This window comes from Calliphora vicina, chromosome 3 (genome assembly GCF_958450345.1).
Source record: "Calliphora vicina chromosome 3, idCalVici1.1, whole genome shotgun sequence".
Taxonomy (NCBI): Eukaryota; Metazoa; Arthropoda; class Insecta; order Diptera; family Calliphoridae; genus Calliphora; species Calliphora vicina.
This window is the reverse complement of record NC_088782.1, coordinates 27,074,334-27,094,864: the sequence shown is the minus strand read 5'-3', so window position 1 is coordinate 27,094,864 and position 20,531 is coordinate 27,074,334. Positions and strand designations below refer to the sequence as shown.

The following is a 20,531-nucleotide window of genomic DNA, read 5'->3' as shown; positions in this document are numbered from 1 at the left end:
CACTTTTAACCCAGATAAGCTTACGCTATTATGGATATTAAAAACAGATCACAAAATTGTAAAGTCGGACACTAAATCCAAATCATTTAATTATCTTTATTTCCGAACATGTTTCAACAAATTGTTTTTTGTGTTGTGGTTAACTTTTTCGCAATTCTTGTCTCAATTTCTTTTTTCTTAAAGGTTTTTAAATTTCTCTGGTTTCTTAGAAATTTTACTCGAATTTGAGTTATGATATTCAAAACTTATTTCTGCACGAAAATTCCATAATCTGTGTTTTTTATTTATAAATGTTTCGGAAACCGAATCCGAAACTGGAGCCGAATATCCGATCGTGCTATAGCAATATATTGGCTACTGTTATCGCTAAGCTACCGTTACCGATATAACTGCAATTACCGTTACCGCTAAAATACAATTGATTATATTAAATAAATACCGATACCTCTAAATACCGTTAACGATATTCTATAAATAATTTAAATTATAAAAATTAAAATTTTTAATTACAACAATTATGTTTAATGGAATTCACAAAATTTAATAAAATACCACCTTTGACGCCGCCAGCCTATGGATGGTTTTGAATCTCGTGTGGATTGGCCATTCATCCAAAAATGGCCTTATCGCTGAAGATGATTTTTAACTAAAATTTCCAGGGCCCATTCAATTTTATAATTTTTGCGTATTGTTGAAGGCTTTAGCCGTCCACGGTGATTTGCAAAACAAACTGAATAAATGACAGCCAATTCTACAGATTCGGAAATCCCTATTGGAAAACCCTTTATAAAAATAAACTTTAAAAACCCTTCTACTAAATGTTATTTTTTTTTTTTTTCTGAAATTACGTCTTTGAAAATCCAATCTTTTCGGGGCTATCCAATTGCACAAGTAAATATGTATTTAGTTATATATGTATGTGAATACATTTTTTAGTACTTATATTTGTATATCTGTACGAATGTGTACTTTTTCCTTGTTTTTTTTTACTTTTATGATTATTTTTTATATTTTCAAGTATAGCTCTTGTAATACTTTAGTTATAATTTAACTTTATTTTTGTTCATTCGTTCTTTACTTTCTTTTCAAGAAAAAAAAACCGAGAATACAAAAAAAAAACATAGAAATTCTTCTATATTTCATCTCATCATCCTACACGTCGTCATCCTCATTGGCGTCATCATACACATCTTCATTTGTTTTGTTACTATTTTGCAACATTGTCGGTAACAATTTATATTTCACACCCTCTCTTAGTTATTTATTAACACATGTATATGTATGTATTGTAAGTAGGCACATTGGTAATTTTTTAAAAGAAAATACATGATAGACAAATATTGTTAAACAAATAAGAAAATTTGTTCGAAATTTTAATAAATTGGACGTAGAAAACAAAACTAAGATACTTGCTTAAACTTTTAAACTATGACTATACTTGATATAATCGAAATACTGATCAAATTAAGTATACGCCCTGAAAATATTTTACCTTATTTTATTTTTATTTTAGATTCAATCGTAGGTCTTTATGTAGTTCTGCTTTAGCTTCTATCGTAGGTCTTTATGTAGTTTAATTTTAGCTTCAATCGTAGGTATTTATGTAAGGAGTGAGATCGAAAAAACCTTAACACACGTTTTTCCTTAAAACTTTTAACCCAAGTATTATTTGATTTTTTTGAACAACTTACCTTTGAAAAGTATGCCAGTTTATTATATTTAATGTCAATTATTTAAGGCCATTTTAGATGGAGATGGTTTGCAAAGAAAAAAAATTCAAAAATTCCGGGTAAAACTCGGAAATTATTTTTTTGTGAGTCCAGTCAACTGTAATAAAAAAGCTCACTAAAGTATGCAGTACAAATTTAGATATTTTATTTGCAAATAAATAAGAACATGCTGGTGTGCGTGGGTTGGAGAAACTTGAAGAACTAACATTAGTAAACGCTGCCGGGCGAAGCCGGGACGATCAACTAGTTATATATATTTTTGTATATCCATTGTTTACCTTATGTTTTTTACGTGGCAAATTAATTTGAGAAAACTTAACAACTCGCAGAGTTTTTTGTAGTGCTCGACGAGGAGATTCTATATTTCTATTTTTTTTTGAAGTCGGAACGCAGACAAAGAAATCGGATCGTTTTAAAAATTGAACATATCCGAGGTGTTCTACTTTGGGGACCCTGGACGCATCCCTGGTGGGCCATGCGGCCAAAATTCAAAACAAGGTAAAAATATATTTCATCGTTTGGGATGATTTTGCTGAGACCGCCATACATTCATTATTCTTGAAATAATGTGCAGCAGTAAAAACTGAAACAGATTTTTGAACATTTAGCTTAAAGAAGAACTCTGAGAGTGTAACTGAAGTTCAAAACTTTTAACTTTAGTGACTTATCAATCACAATCCTTTTCATTTCAGTCACATGTATGATGTAGCTAGCACTCACGCTGCACACAAACACTTACATAAATGACATTCTCAAATACAACATTGTTTTGACTTTACTTTTGTTATTGCACGGTGTTTCATCGTTGTTGTTGTTTTTTTTATACTTTTCATCGGCTTTTTCTTCATGTTCATGTTTGAGAAAAATTAAGGTGTACGTTTTTGTTGTTATTTTGCTGATGATGTGTGTGTGAGTGTGTGTGTACACAGGTGTGTATGTGCGTTTATGTATCTGTGTGTTCAAGTGTGGCTGCTAGCTGGCGTGTTACACGCTGTAGTAGTAAGAGTAGACGAAAAACATTGTAATTTTTCTTTTCTTTATTATTTTTTTTTGTATATTTTGCTGTTTCAGTTGTTTTGTTTTTTTGGTTTCCATTTAATTCTACTCGTACTATGAATGTCTCATGTGTATTGTTTGAGTTTAGAGCTTTACTTGATGTCAAAATGAAAACCTTTACTGGGGGAATCATACAGACACTCGTACCCTCACAAGTACATGTGTACATTTTGTCATCAATCAAATATTACACACAAAATATACAAAAAGAAAAAGTATTTACTATGTATACATAAAGATTTTCTGAGATTAGATTATTTTTTGTTTGAATCGTCCTGTTTGAAATCAATGTATTTTACTGATTGAAACAAAGAATAAAACTACAGATTATGTAATATTACTCGTATTAAAAAAACGGGGATGGACAATATTAGTGTGAGTGTGTTAAGGACAAGGAATTAATTAAATCGTAAAGTGTAATAAAATGCGGAAAGCTTTATATTTGAGATCCGGCATAATTAACCTTTCATAACCTTATGTAAAAGTGTGGAGTTTCCTTTTGTAATGTTAATATATCTGGTTTTTCAAAAACAAAAATATTGTTTTGAAAATAGATGGCCTGGATTTTCCATAAGAAAAACTGAATTCAAGTGAATGATCAAGAAAGCGTCATATGCGGGAAGTTTTACATTACTTCTTTAATTTCAAAAAAGCCCCTGAAGCACACCGATTGCTTCCCAAAGCTTGTGGTGAATGTGTTCCATCAGGTTGTGCGGTTAAGAAGTGGTTATTTTGAGACGCAAGAAAAATATCGCCCAGGTCAGCCAAAAATGTTTGAAGACCAAGAATTGGAGGCATTACTTTATGAAAATTGTTGTCAAATACAACAAGAGCTTGCAAAATCATTGGGAGCTACTTAAATAGCAATTTCGAAACGTTTGCGAGCAGCAGGAAAATTGGGTGCCATACGAATTGGGTACCATACGATCTTGAAAGACCGAATCATTAGTTGTGATGGAAAATGGATCCATTAAGATAACTCGAAGCGTAAGTGAAGCCAGCCAAATCGACACCAAAACCAAAAGGGTCCAATCTGTACCGAACGCAACTGATTCTTTTGAAGCTAGCATTGGCCGAAAAACGCCCAGAAATGAAATCGTAATATTCCATCATGACAACGCTCATCCACATTAGGGTGGCCCATAATAAACGAAAGTTGGGTTTTGGCCATTCTCACACGCCAGTAAAAACATTAATAAAGAAATCATCCTGAAAAATTTTTAGGTAAATCGGTTGAGGTTAAGACGTGCCGTGCCGCAAGCCCTCTGAAGTTTTGAGATGCATTTATTTTCAGTTTTTGTAAAAATGTTGCCATTAAAAAATTACTTTTGCAATTTAATTTAAAAGAATTGAAATGTGTACGCAATTATCGTTCTAATGAGACATAAAAAACAGAAATTGGTCAAAAAATGTTAATGTTATTAAAAATTCGTCAGGCCATTAACGTGTCTCAGGCAACTAGAACAAGAAATGTAGGAACTAAATTAACATATTTTGATAAATATTAAAGTAAAAGCGCATTTTTACTTAAAATATATCCATATTTACTTGTATATGAGTTTTTGTCTTCGTAGGATACCGTTAACCTATTCGCAGGTATAACCAAAAAAATAAAATTTTTTTAACGGCAGTTTCAAAACTCCATTTTCAAATTTTTAAAAATTTTGTTAAACAAATTTCAGAATTTTTTAATCATCTCATTGGTATTTATTATGAATATAATAGGGAATAAAAATGTGAAAAAATTATGAAAATATCTCTTATAGTTTTTCGTTACTTGCGATTTAAATTTTGAAATTTTCGAGAAAACCAATTATTTGGCCATTTGTTGGCGAATGAGCTCTATTTCCTTACTGTTATGAATTTTAAGTAAAACCTATTCAGAATATTATTGTCCAGATAATTTTAAATATACTCTGAAAGTTTTACTAAAATTGGAAAACGTTAAACCTAAATCGTGAAGGTCAAAGCTCAAATTTTGCAATATTTGGAATTTCTCTTGGAAAGATAGCAAAATGTTGTACATTTTTGGCCGATTTTGATGAAACTTAAAAAAAAGTGTGACACAAAGCCTATTATTTACAAAAACAGCAGAAAAATTAAAATTAACCCTATATAGCAATTGGGGTTAAAATGGCCCCAAACTTCGAAAACCATAAAAAAAATTTGATTTTAAAAGTTTGGTGTCATTTTAACCCCAAGTGCCATTAAGGGTTAATTTCCATTCTTATGCTGTTATTATAAATCCTAGAGTTTATGTTATATTTTTCTTAAGTTTCATCAAAATCGGCCCAAAAATAAACAAAATTTCTATATCTTTAAATTAGAAATTCCAAATATTGAAAAATTTGACCTTTGACCTTACGATTTAAGATTTAACGTTTTCCAATTTTAGTAAAACTTCATAAGCTCTTTACAACATGCCAAAGAGTTAATAATGTGATGATACATCTGGTTGTTTTTTTTTTTTTCGAAAGCTGATGCGTTTTCGAAAGCTGATGTGTTTTCATCCACCATTTTGACGAAAGAATCTGAAATGATGCAACTAATAACTCTGGCTTTCGCAAATACCTGCACTCGGTTGATATTTACTTTTCTTTGGGATGGCAATGTACGAGTCGTTTTCCTTTCCGTTCTACTTTCGAACTTCCAACCCAATCTTTATGGTTTGGAAGCTTATATTTCAATACTCAAAGACTTAATATCGTAAAGGGTACACCAAAATGTACCTAAGTTTGGAATTAATTTATTTACGCGTACTATTCGCATGCGGAACGTAATACAACATAAGAAAATTGAAATCAAATTACAAGAGACAATGGGAGTGTCTTTCTCCCCACAGCGTATTTTCATTAAGGCTGAATCCTGATCGATGTTTTGGGTTTTTCTTGGGCCTAGTTTCTTTACAATTTGGGTACATTAAACCGCAATAGATTCTAATGTTACTAAGGAACTTTAGCCATATTCAGTACATGAAGTTGGCCTCCAAGGAAATAGCTTGAAGTAAAATTAGACCATCGTGAAAACTTCCACATTTATCACTGCCGCAAGGGTTGAACACCCCAGCATATTAAAGATGATGTCAAATCCATCTACACCTAGTGTTTAGATAGGATTGTTGTATTTTTTGTCATGTTATTTGTTTTGTTTTTTTTATTCGTTGATAATAAATTACCAGGTCGTGATCAACAAAAACTTGCTGAATAAACATATTAAATGAAAAAAGTTTGTTTTTTTTTTGTCTTGTTTGTTTTTGTCTTCTATGCGCAAATCATATTAATTCGAACGTTTTCAATTGTCAGCCGTTGACAAAGTTTTAACAATACATCATTTTGATGGATTTTTTATAGTTTAAAGAGACTATATGAAATGTTTTGTCAGCAATAGGGAAAATCTTTTGAAAACATTTAATAATATTTATTGTAGGGAAGAACAAGTTTTTTAAATGCTGGTGTAATTTTTATAATTATTATACCCAACACCACCATAGTGGGGAGGGTATTATGCGTTTGTGCAGATGTGTGTAACGCCCAAAAATATTAGTCTAACACTGAGTCGATTAAACGATGTCCGTCCGTCCGTCTGGCTGGCTGGTCGGCTGACTGTCCATGTAAACCTTGTGCGCAGAGTACAGGTCGCAATTTTGAAGATATTTCGATCAAATTTGGTACATATTATTTTTTCGGCCCAAGGACGAAGCCTATTGAAACTGGCTGAAATAGGTCCATTATTTCACCTAGCCCCCATACAAATGTCCTTCCGAAATGTTTAATTTATATATATATCTCCACAAATTCCGCTCCTAATAAGTTTTAAATATACAAAATTCATGTCACCAAATTTTGTTACGATCGGTCCATAATTAGTCATAGCTCCCATATAGACCCGATTCCGAAAATCACTTTAACGTGCATAAATCGCTTAAAAATGTTGGTATACACACAAAATTCAACATAGTTATCTTTAATATAGACATAAATCACACGACCTAATTTCATGGTGATCGGTACATAATTAGTCATAGCTCCCATATAAGTCCCACTTCCGAAAATCACTCAAAAATATATATTATTGAAAATTTAAAAGAAAAATGTTTTTGCTCTTTTACTTAGTGTAGGGTATTATATGGTCGGGCTTGACCGACCTTACTTTCTTACTTGTTTTATATATAAAAATGTAATAAAGGGCGGAGGACTTGAAATCCTATTGATGATTATTATCACCATAAAATGCAAGTAATAGCCGATGAGTTTGTCAAACTGAACCATGATTTTGAAAATAAATTTGAACAATTTGCAAACGTTGCTCTGGCATGAGTCTGTTCATAATAAATTGCCAGAGATCTGTCAAATCAGATGTCACAGAAAACAGTGCTGACAATTTAAAGTTATACGCCTCTAAATCTTTATTAATTTTTAATACTTTTTATAAAATTTTTGTTACTTTTTTTATTTTAGTTTAATTTATTCTTAATTTAATCAAATAATTTATGAAAATTTGTTATTGCAGTGTGTTATTGGTTAGGGCTTGATCACTACGTTTTTTTTTTTTCTCTAGGCTACTCAAACTGAACCCCTATTTTAAATGTATGTATGAATATTTTCTTTTTTAATTTTCAATATAAATTCAAATTTAACAAACATAGTTGCCAACATGTGAACATTCTTGTAAAAATATTTTTAAATAAATAAATTGTATTGTATGTATTTTTTTGATTATAAATTACAAACATACACTTGGTAGATACCACCAACCAGTTCATCACATTATGTTTATTTAGTTTTTAATTCAAATATTTATAAATAGATTATCAAATTTATTTATTACACAGTTGCAAAATTCTATAAACAATTCTATGTATTTAAATTGTGTATTTAAACACAACATCAACATCAACAACAATAATAACAATAATAACAAATGATATGAAATGAAACAGAATAAAATAAAATAAAATAAAATTAAATACAACAAAACATATGTATTTTCACATTTAATTAAACTATAAAAGTGGACCACAACAGATCATTCAATGTAACAACCACAAAACTACAACCGCATAAATTATTTAAGGATGTTGAAAAGTTTAAATTCTATTATATTAAATTTAATGTAAATATTTACTCGCTTCATCGTACTTTCCATATAAAATGTAAATAGGTTTATGTACAATATTTATTTATTTATTTATGTACATTTAATATACACTGTTTAGTAAATATGGTATTTTTTTAAATATGCAACAAATATAAAGTTATTTTTGTTAATAAAATGTTACGAAGGTAAATAAATAAGTTTTTTTTTTAAAAAAATTCTCTACAATCCCAACTAAACCAATTGTCGAAATAAAGAGTGAGCCAAAAAAAAAAACTATAAAAATTCTCAAAAATACATAAATTTATTCAAATATTGTACAAATTCATTAAACATTAAAATATTGGCATAATACTCTGTTTTTAAATGTATCCACTTTACGGAAATCCTTCCATTAAAGATATTAAACCGTACGACACTCAATATTAGACACGAACCGGATGATATATGTCTGAAATAATAAATTAAATGAAGAAAAACTGCGTTTTCAATTTTTCATTTCGTCATCCTGTTTCCTTTTAAAAGGTCTTTAAATTTTCAGAGGAGTACATTTTTAAAAAAATGTTTTATGATCATGTTTTTTCTGATCATCCTACTATGTCAAATTTAGTGTCAAATGATCAAGAAGAGTTGTAAAATATTTCGTATTATTTTTATTTTATCCTGTAAGGATCAAAAGATGTCAAAAATGTCCTTTCAAATTTTTATCCTTGAATCCTTTTAGATTTCCAATAATTTTTTTTTTTTAAAATAATGAGTTAAAGATCCAAATATTGGATACCACAGCCAAAATTTTATCCTTCTATCTTATCTACTTAAGTGTTAAAAAATATTTTAAATTTGAATTATTTGATTTTTTATATTTTGTTTTAATATTTCATTCGAAAAAAATATAACAAAATCCGTTGTGAAAAGCAACGAAGAAGACTTTTTAATAAACAAGTAAAATGGTATAGTCCTTATGATACCCTTCACCAGGTATATGATTATAAAGAGTTTTCTTTTGATATGAAACTTATTTGTGTTGAATCTTATTTGAGTACACACATTTTCGGTAGTGGGCCTTATATGGGAGCTATGACTAATTATGGACCAATCGTCACAAAATTTGGTGGGATGAATTGCGAATATATGAAACATATTTGTGTTGAATTTTGTTTGGATACTGACATATTTCAGAGATTTATGTGTATTAATGACATTTTCGAGAATGTTGCTTATATGGGAGCTATGGAATATTGTTGCCGATCGTCACGAAATGTGGTCGTGAGAGTTCTGCTTACATAAAACTTAATTGCGCTGAATTTGGTTTAAATACAACTATAATTAAGATATTTATGAGAGCTTAACTATTTTCAAATAGGCCAATTGTATGGGGACTAGGATAAATAGTGGGCTGATTCTAACCAAATTCAATAGCCTATGTCCTTGAGGCAATATAAAGGTTTGTGCCAAATTTTGTCGAATTATCTTCAAACCTACGACCTGTAGTTTGATTACAAGGTTTACATGGACGGACAGACGGACGGACATTGCTTAGTCGACTCGGACATCGCTTAGTCGAAAGTGATCCTGAGCAGATTGGTATACTTTAAGGTGGGTGTTGGGACAATATTTTTGTATGTTGCAAACAACAGCCCTAACCCATTATACCTCCCCCACTATGGTGGTGTAGTTTATAAACATGCACTTTTCTTAATAAAACTTTTTTGTATACTAATAAAATTTTTTTATATTTTAATTTGACCTTTATATACTACTTGTTGACCGCCCCGGCTTCGCCCGGTAGCATTTACTAATGTTAGTTCTTCAAGTTTCTCCAACCCACATACACCTGCCTGTTCTTATTTATTAGCAAATAAAATATCTAAATTTGTACTGCATACTTGGGAGCTTTTTTATACCCTTCACCTTCGTGAGAAGGGTATATATAAGTTTGTCATTCCGTTTGTAATTTCTACATTTTTCATTTCCGACCCTATAAAGTATATATATTCTGGATCCTTATAGATAGCGGAGTCGATTAAGCCATGTCCGTCTGTCTGTCTGTCTGTCTGTCTGTCTGTCTGTCTGTCTGTCTGTCTGTCTGTCTGTCTGTCTGTCTGTCTGTCTGTCTGTCCGTCTGTCTGTCTGTCTGTCTGTCTGTCTGTTGAAATCAGTTTTCTGAAGACCCCAGATATCTTCGGGATCCAAATCTTCAATAATTCTGTCAGACATGCTTTCGAGAATTTTGCTATTTAAAATCAGCAAAATCGGTCCACAAATGGCTGAGATATGAGGAAAAAACCAAGACAACCTCGATTTTTGACCTATTTTTTTACCTATATCTGGATTACTAAGACATTAATATAGACAATATGGATATCTAATGATAGATATTTCAAAGACATTTGCAACGACGTATATAAGACCATAGTAAGTTGGACCTACAATGGGTCAAAATCGGGAAAAAAATTTTGAACCCGAATTTTTTAAAAAAAAAAAAAATTGAAAAAACAAAAAAAATTTTTAAAATTTAAAAAAAAAATTTTTAAAATTTAAAAAAAAAAAATTTAAAATTTAAAAAAAAAAAATTTTAAATTTAAAAAAAAAAAATTTAAATTTAAAAAAAAAAAAATTTTAAATTTAAAAAAAAAAAATTTAAAATTTAAAAAAAAAAAAATTTTAAAATTTAAAAAAAAAAAAATTTAAATTTAAAAAAAAAAATTTAAAATAACAATCGAAAAATTTTTTTTTCTAAAAAATTCAAAAAACAACTGGAAAAAAAATTAAATTTTGTTTACCTAAAAATATTTAAAATTTTGAAGTATAATTTGGTGAAGGGTATATAAGATTCGGCACAGCCGAATATAGCACTCTTACTTGTTTTTATTGCAGTTGACTGGACCCAATTTTTTCCAAGTTTTACAAGGAATTTTTTTTTTACATACATGGACCATTTCATTTTTATATACATATATAGATATAAAGGATGAAATTTTGACATTTAGTATAGAATATTTGGGTCTTTAACGCACTATTTTTTTAAAAGGAATTTATTGGCAATCTTAAAGGATATTAAAGGATAAACATTTAAAAGGACATTTTTGACATTTTTTGATCCTTACAGGATAAAATAAAGATAATACAAAATATTTTACAACTCTTCTTGTTCTTTTGACATACAATTTGTCATTGTTGGAATAGCAGGAGTATTTTTAAATATTTTTTGAAAAATGTACTTTTTCGTTTAACAGCAATTTAAATAAATTAATAGTTTCCAATTTATCTTAAATTCCAGTAAATATTAATTAATTAAATAACAGAATCTAAGTAACTGTCTATCATTCAATGTCTGCCTGTCCATACTCATTGATATGTTTTGTTTTCAAACACTCGAGAATCGAAAAATCATATTATTAAAATCATTTCAATCATACCAGCCCTTAAATACAAAAACTTCAACTTAAACAAAGATGTGTATACTAAGACAGTGAGTATGAATTTCTAAGTAAACTCCGTCTACATACATAACTTTTAATTATCCTGGGTAATCTCATACTTTGAAACAATGTTGGCCAATGATTGACTCGTAAATAGTTACTATTTATTAGTAGTAGCAGTAGTAGGGTGCAGTATTAGTGGAGCCAGCACTACAACCACAATTAGTTGAACCACTTAACAGCCAGCGAGATTTAATCATATTAACTGTCATTTGATGTCAATGATACTAAGATGTCAGGCTACATTTAAACAAAAAACAAAAAAAAAACAAACATAAAGGGTAGGTACCAGAGTAACTAAGATATGAAAATCGCATTAGCAATCTTGACTAACTAATTGTCTAAGGAGTTGTAAGTCTTGTACACACAGATATTTTCATACAAACTACCACATTGTGGTATACCCAGCAGTTCTAGGAGACTGTCCCACAATAGTGATTTTATCTGTCATTTAGGCTGACAACTAGTTACATAACTAGCTAAGTGACTAGTTATTGGGGTCAATTGACTTTTTTTGATTACAATAAGACTATCTAGCTCATAGTAGTTGAACGTATTGGATTTAAATACCGATTACATGGAGTCAGTTACTAATTGACTTTGAATAATCAATTAAAAATGCATCTCACAGACAGTCCAATTACCGATTGCTTGTAAACTATCAGCCCAATTATGAATAAAAATTCAACGGGAGTATTTTCCCTTTTCCCATTTTTTATACCCTTCACCATGAGTGGCAAGGGTATATATAAGTTTGTCATTCCGTTTGTAATTTCCACATTTTTCATTTGCGACCCCATAAAGTATATATATTCTGGATCGTTATAGATAGCGGAATCGATATAGCCATGTCCGTCTGTGTGTTGAAATCAACTTTCTGAAGCCCCCAAATAACTTACATACACGATTCGTACATCAATATCTCCGAAATTCTTCCGGCTCGGTCGCTATTTAAAATCGAGAAAATTGGTCCACAAATGGCTGAGATATAAGGAAAAAACTAGGACAACCTCGATTTTTGACCTATTTTTGACCTATATCTGGATTACTAAGTCATTAATATAGACAATATGGATATCTAATGATAGATATTTCAAAGACATTTACAACGACGTATATAAGACCATAGTAAGTTGGACATACAATGGGTCAAAGTCGGAAAAAAATATTTTTTAACCCGAATTTTTCTTTCATCAAAAATTTTTTTTTGTCATAAATTCTTTTTCCAAAAAAATTAATTAAAGAAATTTAAAAAAAAAATTTTTTGAAAAAACTTTTTTTAAAAAAAATTAAAAAACAATTTGGAAAAAAAAATTTATTTAAAAAATTTTAAAACAAATTTTGATTTTGTTTAAATAAAAATATTTAAAAAAAATAATATTTTTAAGTATAATTTGGTGAAGGGTATATAAGATTCGGCACCGCCGAATATAGCTCTCTTACTTGTTCCTATTTATATTCAATGGGAAAAAACACCCGGGGTATTTCTGTATTCATAATGGGCTGAATACTTCCTCCGACAACTCACCAATAGATTATTTCTGCTGGGTAAAGTAACAACTCTTTAAAGTTCAGTATGAAATAACCGTGACTACACTCTAGGTTACTTAGTGACACTATAGTGACAATTGACTTCACGCTAGGTTACATGGGATGGCAGTATACTTAAGCAAAAAAGAAAATAAACTGAATGAGAATTATATCAACACAATTTCTATAAAACCATTTTGTACGAATTACTCACCAACAAGTGCATTATAAACATTTAAAGTTCTAGATTACTTAGAGTCCCTTAGGTGACAAGTGACTTCACGCTAGATTACCTGGGATATACAAAGTAGCCAATTGACTTATCTCTGCCCTACAAAGTGCACATGTATGACAAATGGCCCAAAACATATAAATTGGAGTCAGTCAAGTGATTACATATTTGTGACACTTACTGTCTATAAGAGATACATTGACTACTTTCTTAACTGCTGGGTTATTATGAAGGCAGAAGGTCAGCCTCAAGGGCTAGAAAATACTCGTAATAATAAGAATAATACTCATATTTTTCTCTGTACACTCACAAAATGCTAATTATAACCAATTAGTGTTGGTGTTTAGGGGAATTTCATTTTAATTACTTTTCATATTAAACTTAATAGTAACCAGAATACTGCTGCTGCTGGTCCCTTTAAATACACACACACAATTTTTGGGGTACTTTTTTTTATTGTTTTATAGTTTAGTTGTTGAGTTTGAGTCATCGACCACTATTGTCAAACAGTGATTTCTACAATTTTATGTTCACAAAAAACGCAAACATCCCACAGTATATATGCATGGCTGTATGTATATGAATCGGTATTTGTATTAACAATTGAGTTTTATGACAAACACTTAAATTTAATTTATATTAAACACTCAAAGTACTAGTCATACCTACTTATTTATATATTTTGTTATATAGAGGGTATGTAGAAATATTGGGGGTAAGAAAATATTATTGTGTGTGTTTATAAACTAAAAATTATAAAAATCTCAATAAATAGATGGTATAACATAGAGTTTCCATTTTGGTTTTAACCGAAACCGACAATTATTCTTCGGTTTTTACTTTTAATCTATTTTCAGTAGAAAAATTTAGAAATTAGAAACAAACTTTCCTAGGTGACTCGGTGCGCTTCGCCACCCCAATTGTAGCTTTTCCTATATTATCAACTGATTTTGTTTCTGTAATACTTAATATTTAACAAATTATCTCAAAACGGAAATAAAACCAAAACCGGATCGGTTTTCAATTTTTTAAACCGAATACGCGATTTTGAAATTCTTCGTTTTTTGGAAACTCTAGTATAACAGGTTTTTTCCTTAGAAATTTTGTTTATAAATGCTTTTTATACCCTACACCACCATAGTGGGGAGGTTATAATGCGTTTGTGCAGAGGTTTGTAACGCCCAAAAATATTGGTCTATAAATTATACCGATCGACTTAGAATCACTTTCTGAATGATTAAACGATGTCCGTCTTGTTGGCTGTCCATGTAAACCTTGTGCGCAGAGTACACAAGATATTTCGATCAAATTTGGTACATATTATTTTTTCGACCCAAGGACCAAGCCTATTGAAACTGGCTAAAATCGGTCCATTATTTCACCTAGCCCCCATACAAATGTCCTTCCGAAATTGGACTTTATCGGTCATTAATGTTTAACTTATACATGTATCTCCACAAATTCCACTCCAAATAAGTTGTATATATACAAAATTCATGTCACCAAATTTTGTTACGATCGGTCCATAATTAGTCATAGCTCCCATATAGACCCGCTTCCGAAAATCACTTTAACGTGCATAATTCGCTTAAAAATGTTGGTGTACTCACAAAATTCAACACAGTAAACTTTCATATGGACATAAATCACACGACCTAATTTCATGGTGATCGGTCCATAATTGGTCATAGCCCCCATATAAGGCCAACTTCCGAAAATCACTCAAAAATAGAAATTATTGAAATTTTAAAAGAAAAATGTTTTTGCTCTTTTACTTAGTGTAGGGTATTATATGGTCGAGCTTGACCGACCATACTTTCTTAATTGTTATATAGAAAGTTATGCATATGGGGGATTTCATGTCAAGTGAACCTACTCTTGAAATCGATGTCTTCCGATCGGGGTGACACCGAGGTTAGTTCTATTGGATAGAGAGATAGAGAGAGGTGGAGAACTCTCATCCATGTAACATATTAGTTTAGATCATTGGTAGGCGTTCATATTATTGAGATTACGAACATTTTCGTTAATTTACACGTACACAACCCGAAAGTAAACAAAACACACAGCAAGAGCGTAAAAAATGCAAATAACTAATTTAGTTGCAAACAATAGGCGTAAAAATACAAATATTTCATTCTGTTGCTTGATGTTGTTGCGAATTTTTTATTTTTAACCCATACATGCACACAAACTACAATTTCTCTTTTTGCGCTTCCCTGGTTTAGATAGATATTTGTTCAATCTTTGTTCAATCTTTTTTTCAAAATGGGCCCTTTTTATACCCTTCACCATGAGTGGCAAGGGTATATATAAGTTTGTCATTCCGTTTGTAATTTCTACATTTTTCATTTGCGACCCCACAAAGTATATATATTCTGAATCGTTATAGATAGCGGAGTCGATATAGCCATGTCCGTCTGTCCGACTGCGTGTTGAAATCAACTTTCTGAAGCCCCCAAATAACTTACATACACGAATGATACATCAAATCTCCGAAATTCTTCCGGCTCGGAAGAAAATCGGTCCACAAATGGCTGAGATATAAGGAAAAAACCAGGAGAACTTCGATTTTTGACCCATATCTGGATTACTAAATCATTAATATAGACAATATGGATATCTAATGATAGATATTTAAAAGACCTGTGCAACGACGTATATAAGACCATAGTAAGTTGGACCTACAATGGGTCAAAATCGGAAAAAAAATTTTTAACCCGAATTTTTTTTTCACCAAAATTTTTTTCACTAAATATTAAAAAAAAATTTAGAAACAAAAAAAATTTTTTTTAAAATTAAAAACAAAATATTAAATATAAAAAAAATTTTAAAATTTAAAAAAAAACTGGACAAAAAATTAAATTTTGTTTACCTAAAAAATTTTATTTTAAAGTATATTTTGGTGTAGGGTATATAAAATTCGGCACAGCCGAATATAGCTCTCTTACTTGTTTAATTTGTTTTTGCTCTAAAAAAAGCTTAGGTCTATTCTTTTAAGATGCTTTTGATCGCTTAGTGGGATGCTTGTGGGATATCTATCAAAATAAATGTTTTGTAACTCAAGACATAAAAATTGTTACTTGTTGAAAAATTGTGTCTGAATTACTATCCAATAGAACTTGGTGCAAATTTCATCCCGATCAGTAGATTTTTAAGTCAAAAGTTGGTTAACTTGACATGAAATCCCCCATATATCAGTTTTCTTTAGAGAAAATTGGGCGTATAACAGTTTTTTTTTATTGAAAATGAGTATAACAGTTGCTTCTATAGTAAATGTGTATAACAGTTTTATTTATTGAAAATTTTGTGCATAACAGTGTTTCTATAAAAATTTGCCTATATAAATTTTATGTATAACAGAGTCTATAGAAAATTTCTCTCTACAAAATATTTAGTGTATAGTCGTTTTTTTAGAAAATTATTTTTATAACAGTTTTTTATATAAATAATTTAGTGTATACAAGCTTTTTATAGAAACTATTGAATATAATAGTTTTATGTATAGAAAATCTTTTATACAATAGTTTTCTCTATAAATCTCTAACATTTCCCTATAAGTGTATAAAAGTTTTTTATATAAACAATTTTGTATATAACAGAAAAAGAATGTACATATGTATGTACATAACATGGTATGGATTATAATCAATGTTCTCTCTATGCCGTACACTGGATTAGTCAATTTTTAATATATTTTACAGAATTTCTTTCAAACTTTTTGTAACAAGCTGCACCATAATTTATACATAAGCCTAATATTTATTAAGTACTTACACAAACATTGTGTGACTTAAAACATTTAATTGTAAAAAAAAAAACATAAAAATTCCAGTGGCTCTTACTAACAAAGATTAACATAAATAATAAATAATTGGACATAAATTTCTATTATTTCAAACATGTAAATGTAAATTTCTGTTAAGCAACCAACAAAAAAATGCTTACACAGAAAAAACTATTTCTTAAACCGTTTCAATTCAAATATTTGTCACATATTGAACTGGTATCAATTATTTCATAATTAAATCAAAAACAAAATTTCTTGATATTTTCTATTGACATAAATTTCTATTATTTAAACAAAAATATTACTAGAATGACATATTTCAAACATGTAAATGTAAATTTCTGTTAAGAAACCAACAAAAAATTACTTAATTACATACAAAATACAATAGAAAACCCAAAAATCATTAATAAATTATTAAAATAAATTTTACATTATTAATAAAAATTTTCTCAATTTTCTCTCTTTGCAGCAACATTCTTCGTTTACAAATCAAACAACCTTTAATAATCCCAAACAGCAGCATCAGCAACAAACGTCAGTGGCATCATCAGCGGCATTAATACAAAATCAACAACAAAATTTCCAACAGTCACCATCATCATCATTTCCGCATAATACTAACAATCCCCCTGTGGCAACATCTGCTGCAACAACTAGTCTGGGTCAAAATTTTATTAATTGCAAATCAATTGCAACGGCATTGCAACACCAACAACAACAACAGCATCAACCACAACACATCACAATGGGTCCGACAAATATAAATGGTACACAGCAACAGCAACCGGCTCAATTGCAGCAATTACAACAAATGCAACATCAGCCACAACAACATTTACAGCAGCAGCAACAACAGGTGACACCTGATAATCAGCAATATCATATACAACAACAACTGCAGCAACAACAGGCGGGCTCCGATCAATTGTCAAAAACAAACGTCTACATACGTGGTCTGCCCGAGGGTACGACCGATAAGGATTTAGTTATTTTATGTTCAGAGTAAGTTGAAACTAATTAAATCGATTCATATATTCTTTAGTTATTTTAGATAGTTAGATAAATGGTTAAGATTAGGATAAATCCAATACTAGATTGTGCATCTTAATCCGTACATTGAATTGAGATGTGTTTAATGAATTTGAAAAAGAATTTGATGAGGGCAGGGCAATTTATCAATGAATCTTAAACCAATTTGGAAAACACTGTTGCCAGACCAATGCTTAAAGGGGCAGGTCTTTTCATTCAAAGTTTCAGATTTACAACCGGTTTCTAACATCAGGAAAAGAATCACAGTACCAGTTCAGTGTCCCAGAACCAGTCCAGTGTGCCAGAACCCATTTATTTTTTCTAAAATAACCTCAAGAAACTTTGCAAATATTGCTATTACGAGCTGTTTAGGAATGATTTGATCGTGTTGATACTGCTCTGTTTTTGGTTGATATTTGTCTATTTTTAAAGTAAACATTCTTAGCGTTAATATATCTTAATGAAGGCAAGTGTATTCAAAATGGAATAAAAACCACACGATTGGACGAAATTGACCATTAATGATGGAATCGGCAGCTAATCTCCTCTTTTTCCAAAAACCAAGTGAAATCATAAATTTAAATTTTTAAAATTGACTTTTTTGGAGGATGAACTTGAATTCCAGCGAAAATGGAGAAGATGGGCAGATGTTTTTCTATCATAATCCGTTGTCATAACCTTTAACAGTGCGTGTTTTGATACAAAAAATTTAATTTCTAAATTCCAAGAAATGGGAGAAACCGTAGTTTATTAACAGTGCACGTTTTGCTACACAAAATAATTTTTCCGAAATTTTATTTTCATGGGAGGATGTATTTAAAGAAGATGGGCGGATGGAAATAGTTGGAATTTATAGCTAAGCTGTCCCACTATGATAGTCAGCGGTCATAATATTTAACAGAGCGAGTTTTAGTACGATTTTTTTTAATTTTTCCCAGATTCAAAATTTAGATTTGAGATAAGATTGGAGGATGGATTTTGTTGGAATTCATAGATAGGGTGTTGTTCTATAATAATCCGTAGTCGTAACTTTTAACACTGCGAGTTTTGATACAAAAATTTAATTTTTCTGAAATTTTATCCGAATAAAAATTATTCGAATATTTTTTTCCGAATTAATAAAATTTTCAGTTTATAATAAAAAGTTATATGATCAGTAATTATGGAATATTCGGATATTTTGTTGGGTTGTCATTCGAATAAAATAAAAAAATATTTTTTATTCGTATTAATAAAATTTTTCAGTTTATAATAAAAAATTATTCGTTCAGTAATTATTGAATTGTTGGGTTGTCAATCGAATGAAAATTATTCGAATAATAGAGAAAAAAAAATAATTTTTATTCGAATTAATAAAATTTTTAAGGTTAAAATAAAAAATTTTATGAACATTTGGGAAAACTAGGTAACTCCACTTTTGGAGCAAATTGAGATAACACCAAAAATATAAAGTACGTTTCAATTTTTATATAATTTCTCATTTAAAAGTTATTTTCATATAAAAATTTGCTAACTAAAAAAAATATTTTCAAAAAAAAAAAACTAAAAAATTTTAAATTTAAAACGATGTTTCGAAAACTAAGAGCGAAATAGAAAAATACGGGTCTTTGGGTTCAAATTTTGAACCTAAAACAAGAAAAAAAAATCCGTTTATTTTTGATATGCATATAAGAAAAAAGGAAAAAATATTTTTTGAAAAAACTTGGTAACTCCATTTTTTTTTTATAAAAAACGGATAAATTAATGTACTGAGTCAAATAGTCAATGTTTTACCACAATGATTACTAAAGTTGCTTTAATTCTGTAAAATAAAAAATTAATTAAATTTTTTTTTTTTGGAAAACTAGGTAACACCATTTTTCTAAAAAACAAGGTAACTGACATCGGTTTTCGGTCCTAATGTTCAAAAATGAGTTCAATGGAACCAGAAATCTCATTTCATGCATAATTACATAAATTCATATTAAATAATTAGTGAAATTTGTTTAAAACTTTAAATGTGTTTTTCTCTTGTTTTCAAAAAAATGGAGTTACCTAGTTTTTCCAAACCACCACAGAATTGTTGAATAATCGAATACTGGAATAAATTTATTTTCAAGATCAAATGTTAAAAAATAGTTTATATAAATAGAAATATTGATGAAAAAAATTCTCAAATAAAACCAATAATTTATAATGTTAAATAGAAAGATATCAACATTATCAAAATGAATTAAAATACGAAAACCATGTCGCAATTTGAATGTCTTGATATACCCTTCACCTTCGTGAGAAGGGTATATATAAGTTTTTCATTCCGTTAGTAATTTCCACAATATAATTTTTCGACCCTATAAAGTATATGTATTCTGGATCCTTATACACGCAGAGAAAAAATATAATTGGGCATGGTTACTGTAACCATTTATATAGTGTTACATTTATATATATATATATATATTTACTGTAACCATATATATGTTTGAGACAATCATGTGAATCGTAAGTTAACCATATTATGGTTACCACAATCATGTAAATGGTTACTGTGACTATAATATAGTTAAAAAACTTGTAACAATATTGAAATGGTTACAGTAACCATG

The 20,531-nt window shown here is 29.6% G+C and overlaps 1 protein-coding gene across 3 annotated transcripts in view; it reads left to right on the top strand.

Moving 5' to 3' along the window:
• LOC135953254 (protein alan shepard-like) overlaps positions 1-20,531 on the top strand; it is a 119,440-nt gene that overhangs the window by 86,856 nt on the left and 12,053 nt on the right. For all 3 annotated transcript variants that reach the window (XM_065503048.1, XM_065503047.1, XM_065503049.1), the window contains exon 2: positions 17,387-17,919. In XM_065503048.1, coding sequence (XP_065359120.1) covers positions 17,387-17,919 — 533 coding nt within the window. The remainder of the gene's footprint in view (positions 1-17,386; positions 17,920-20,531) is intronic.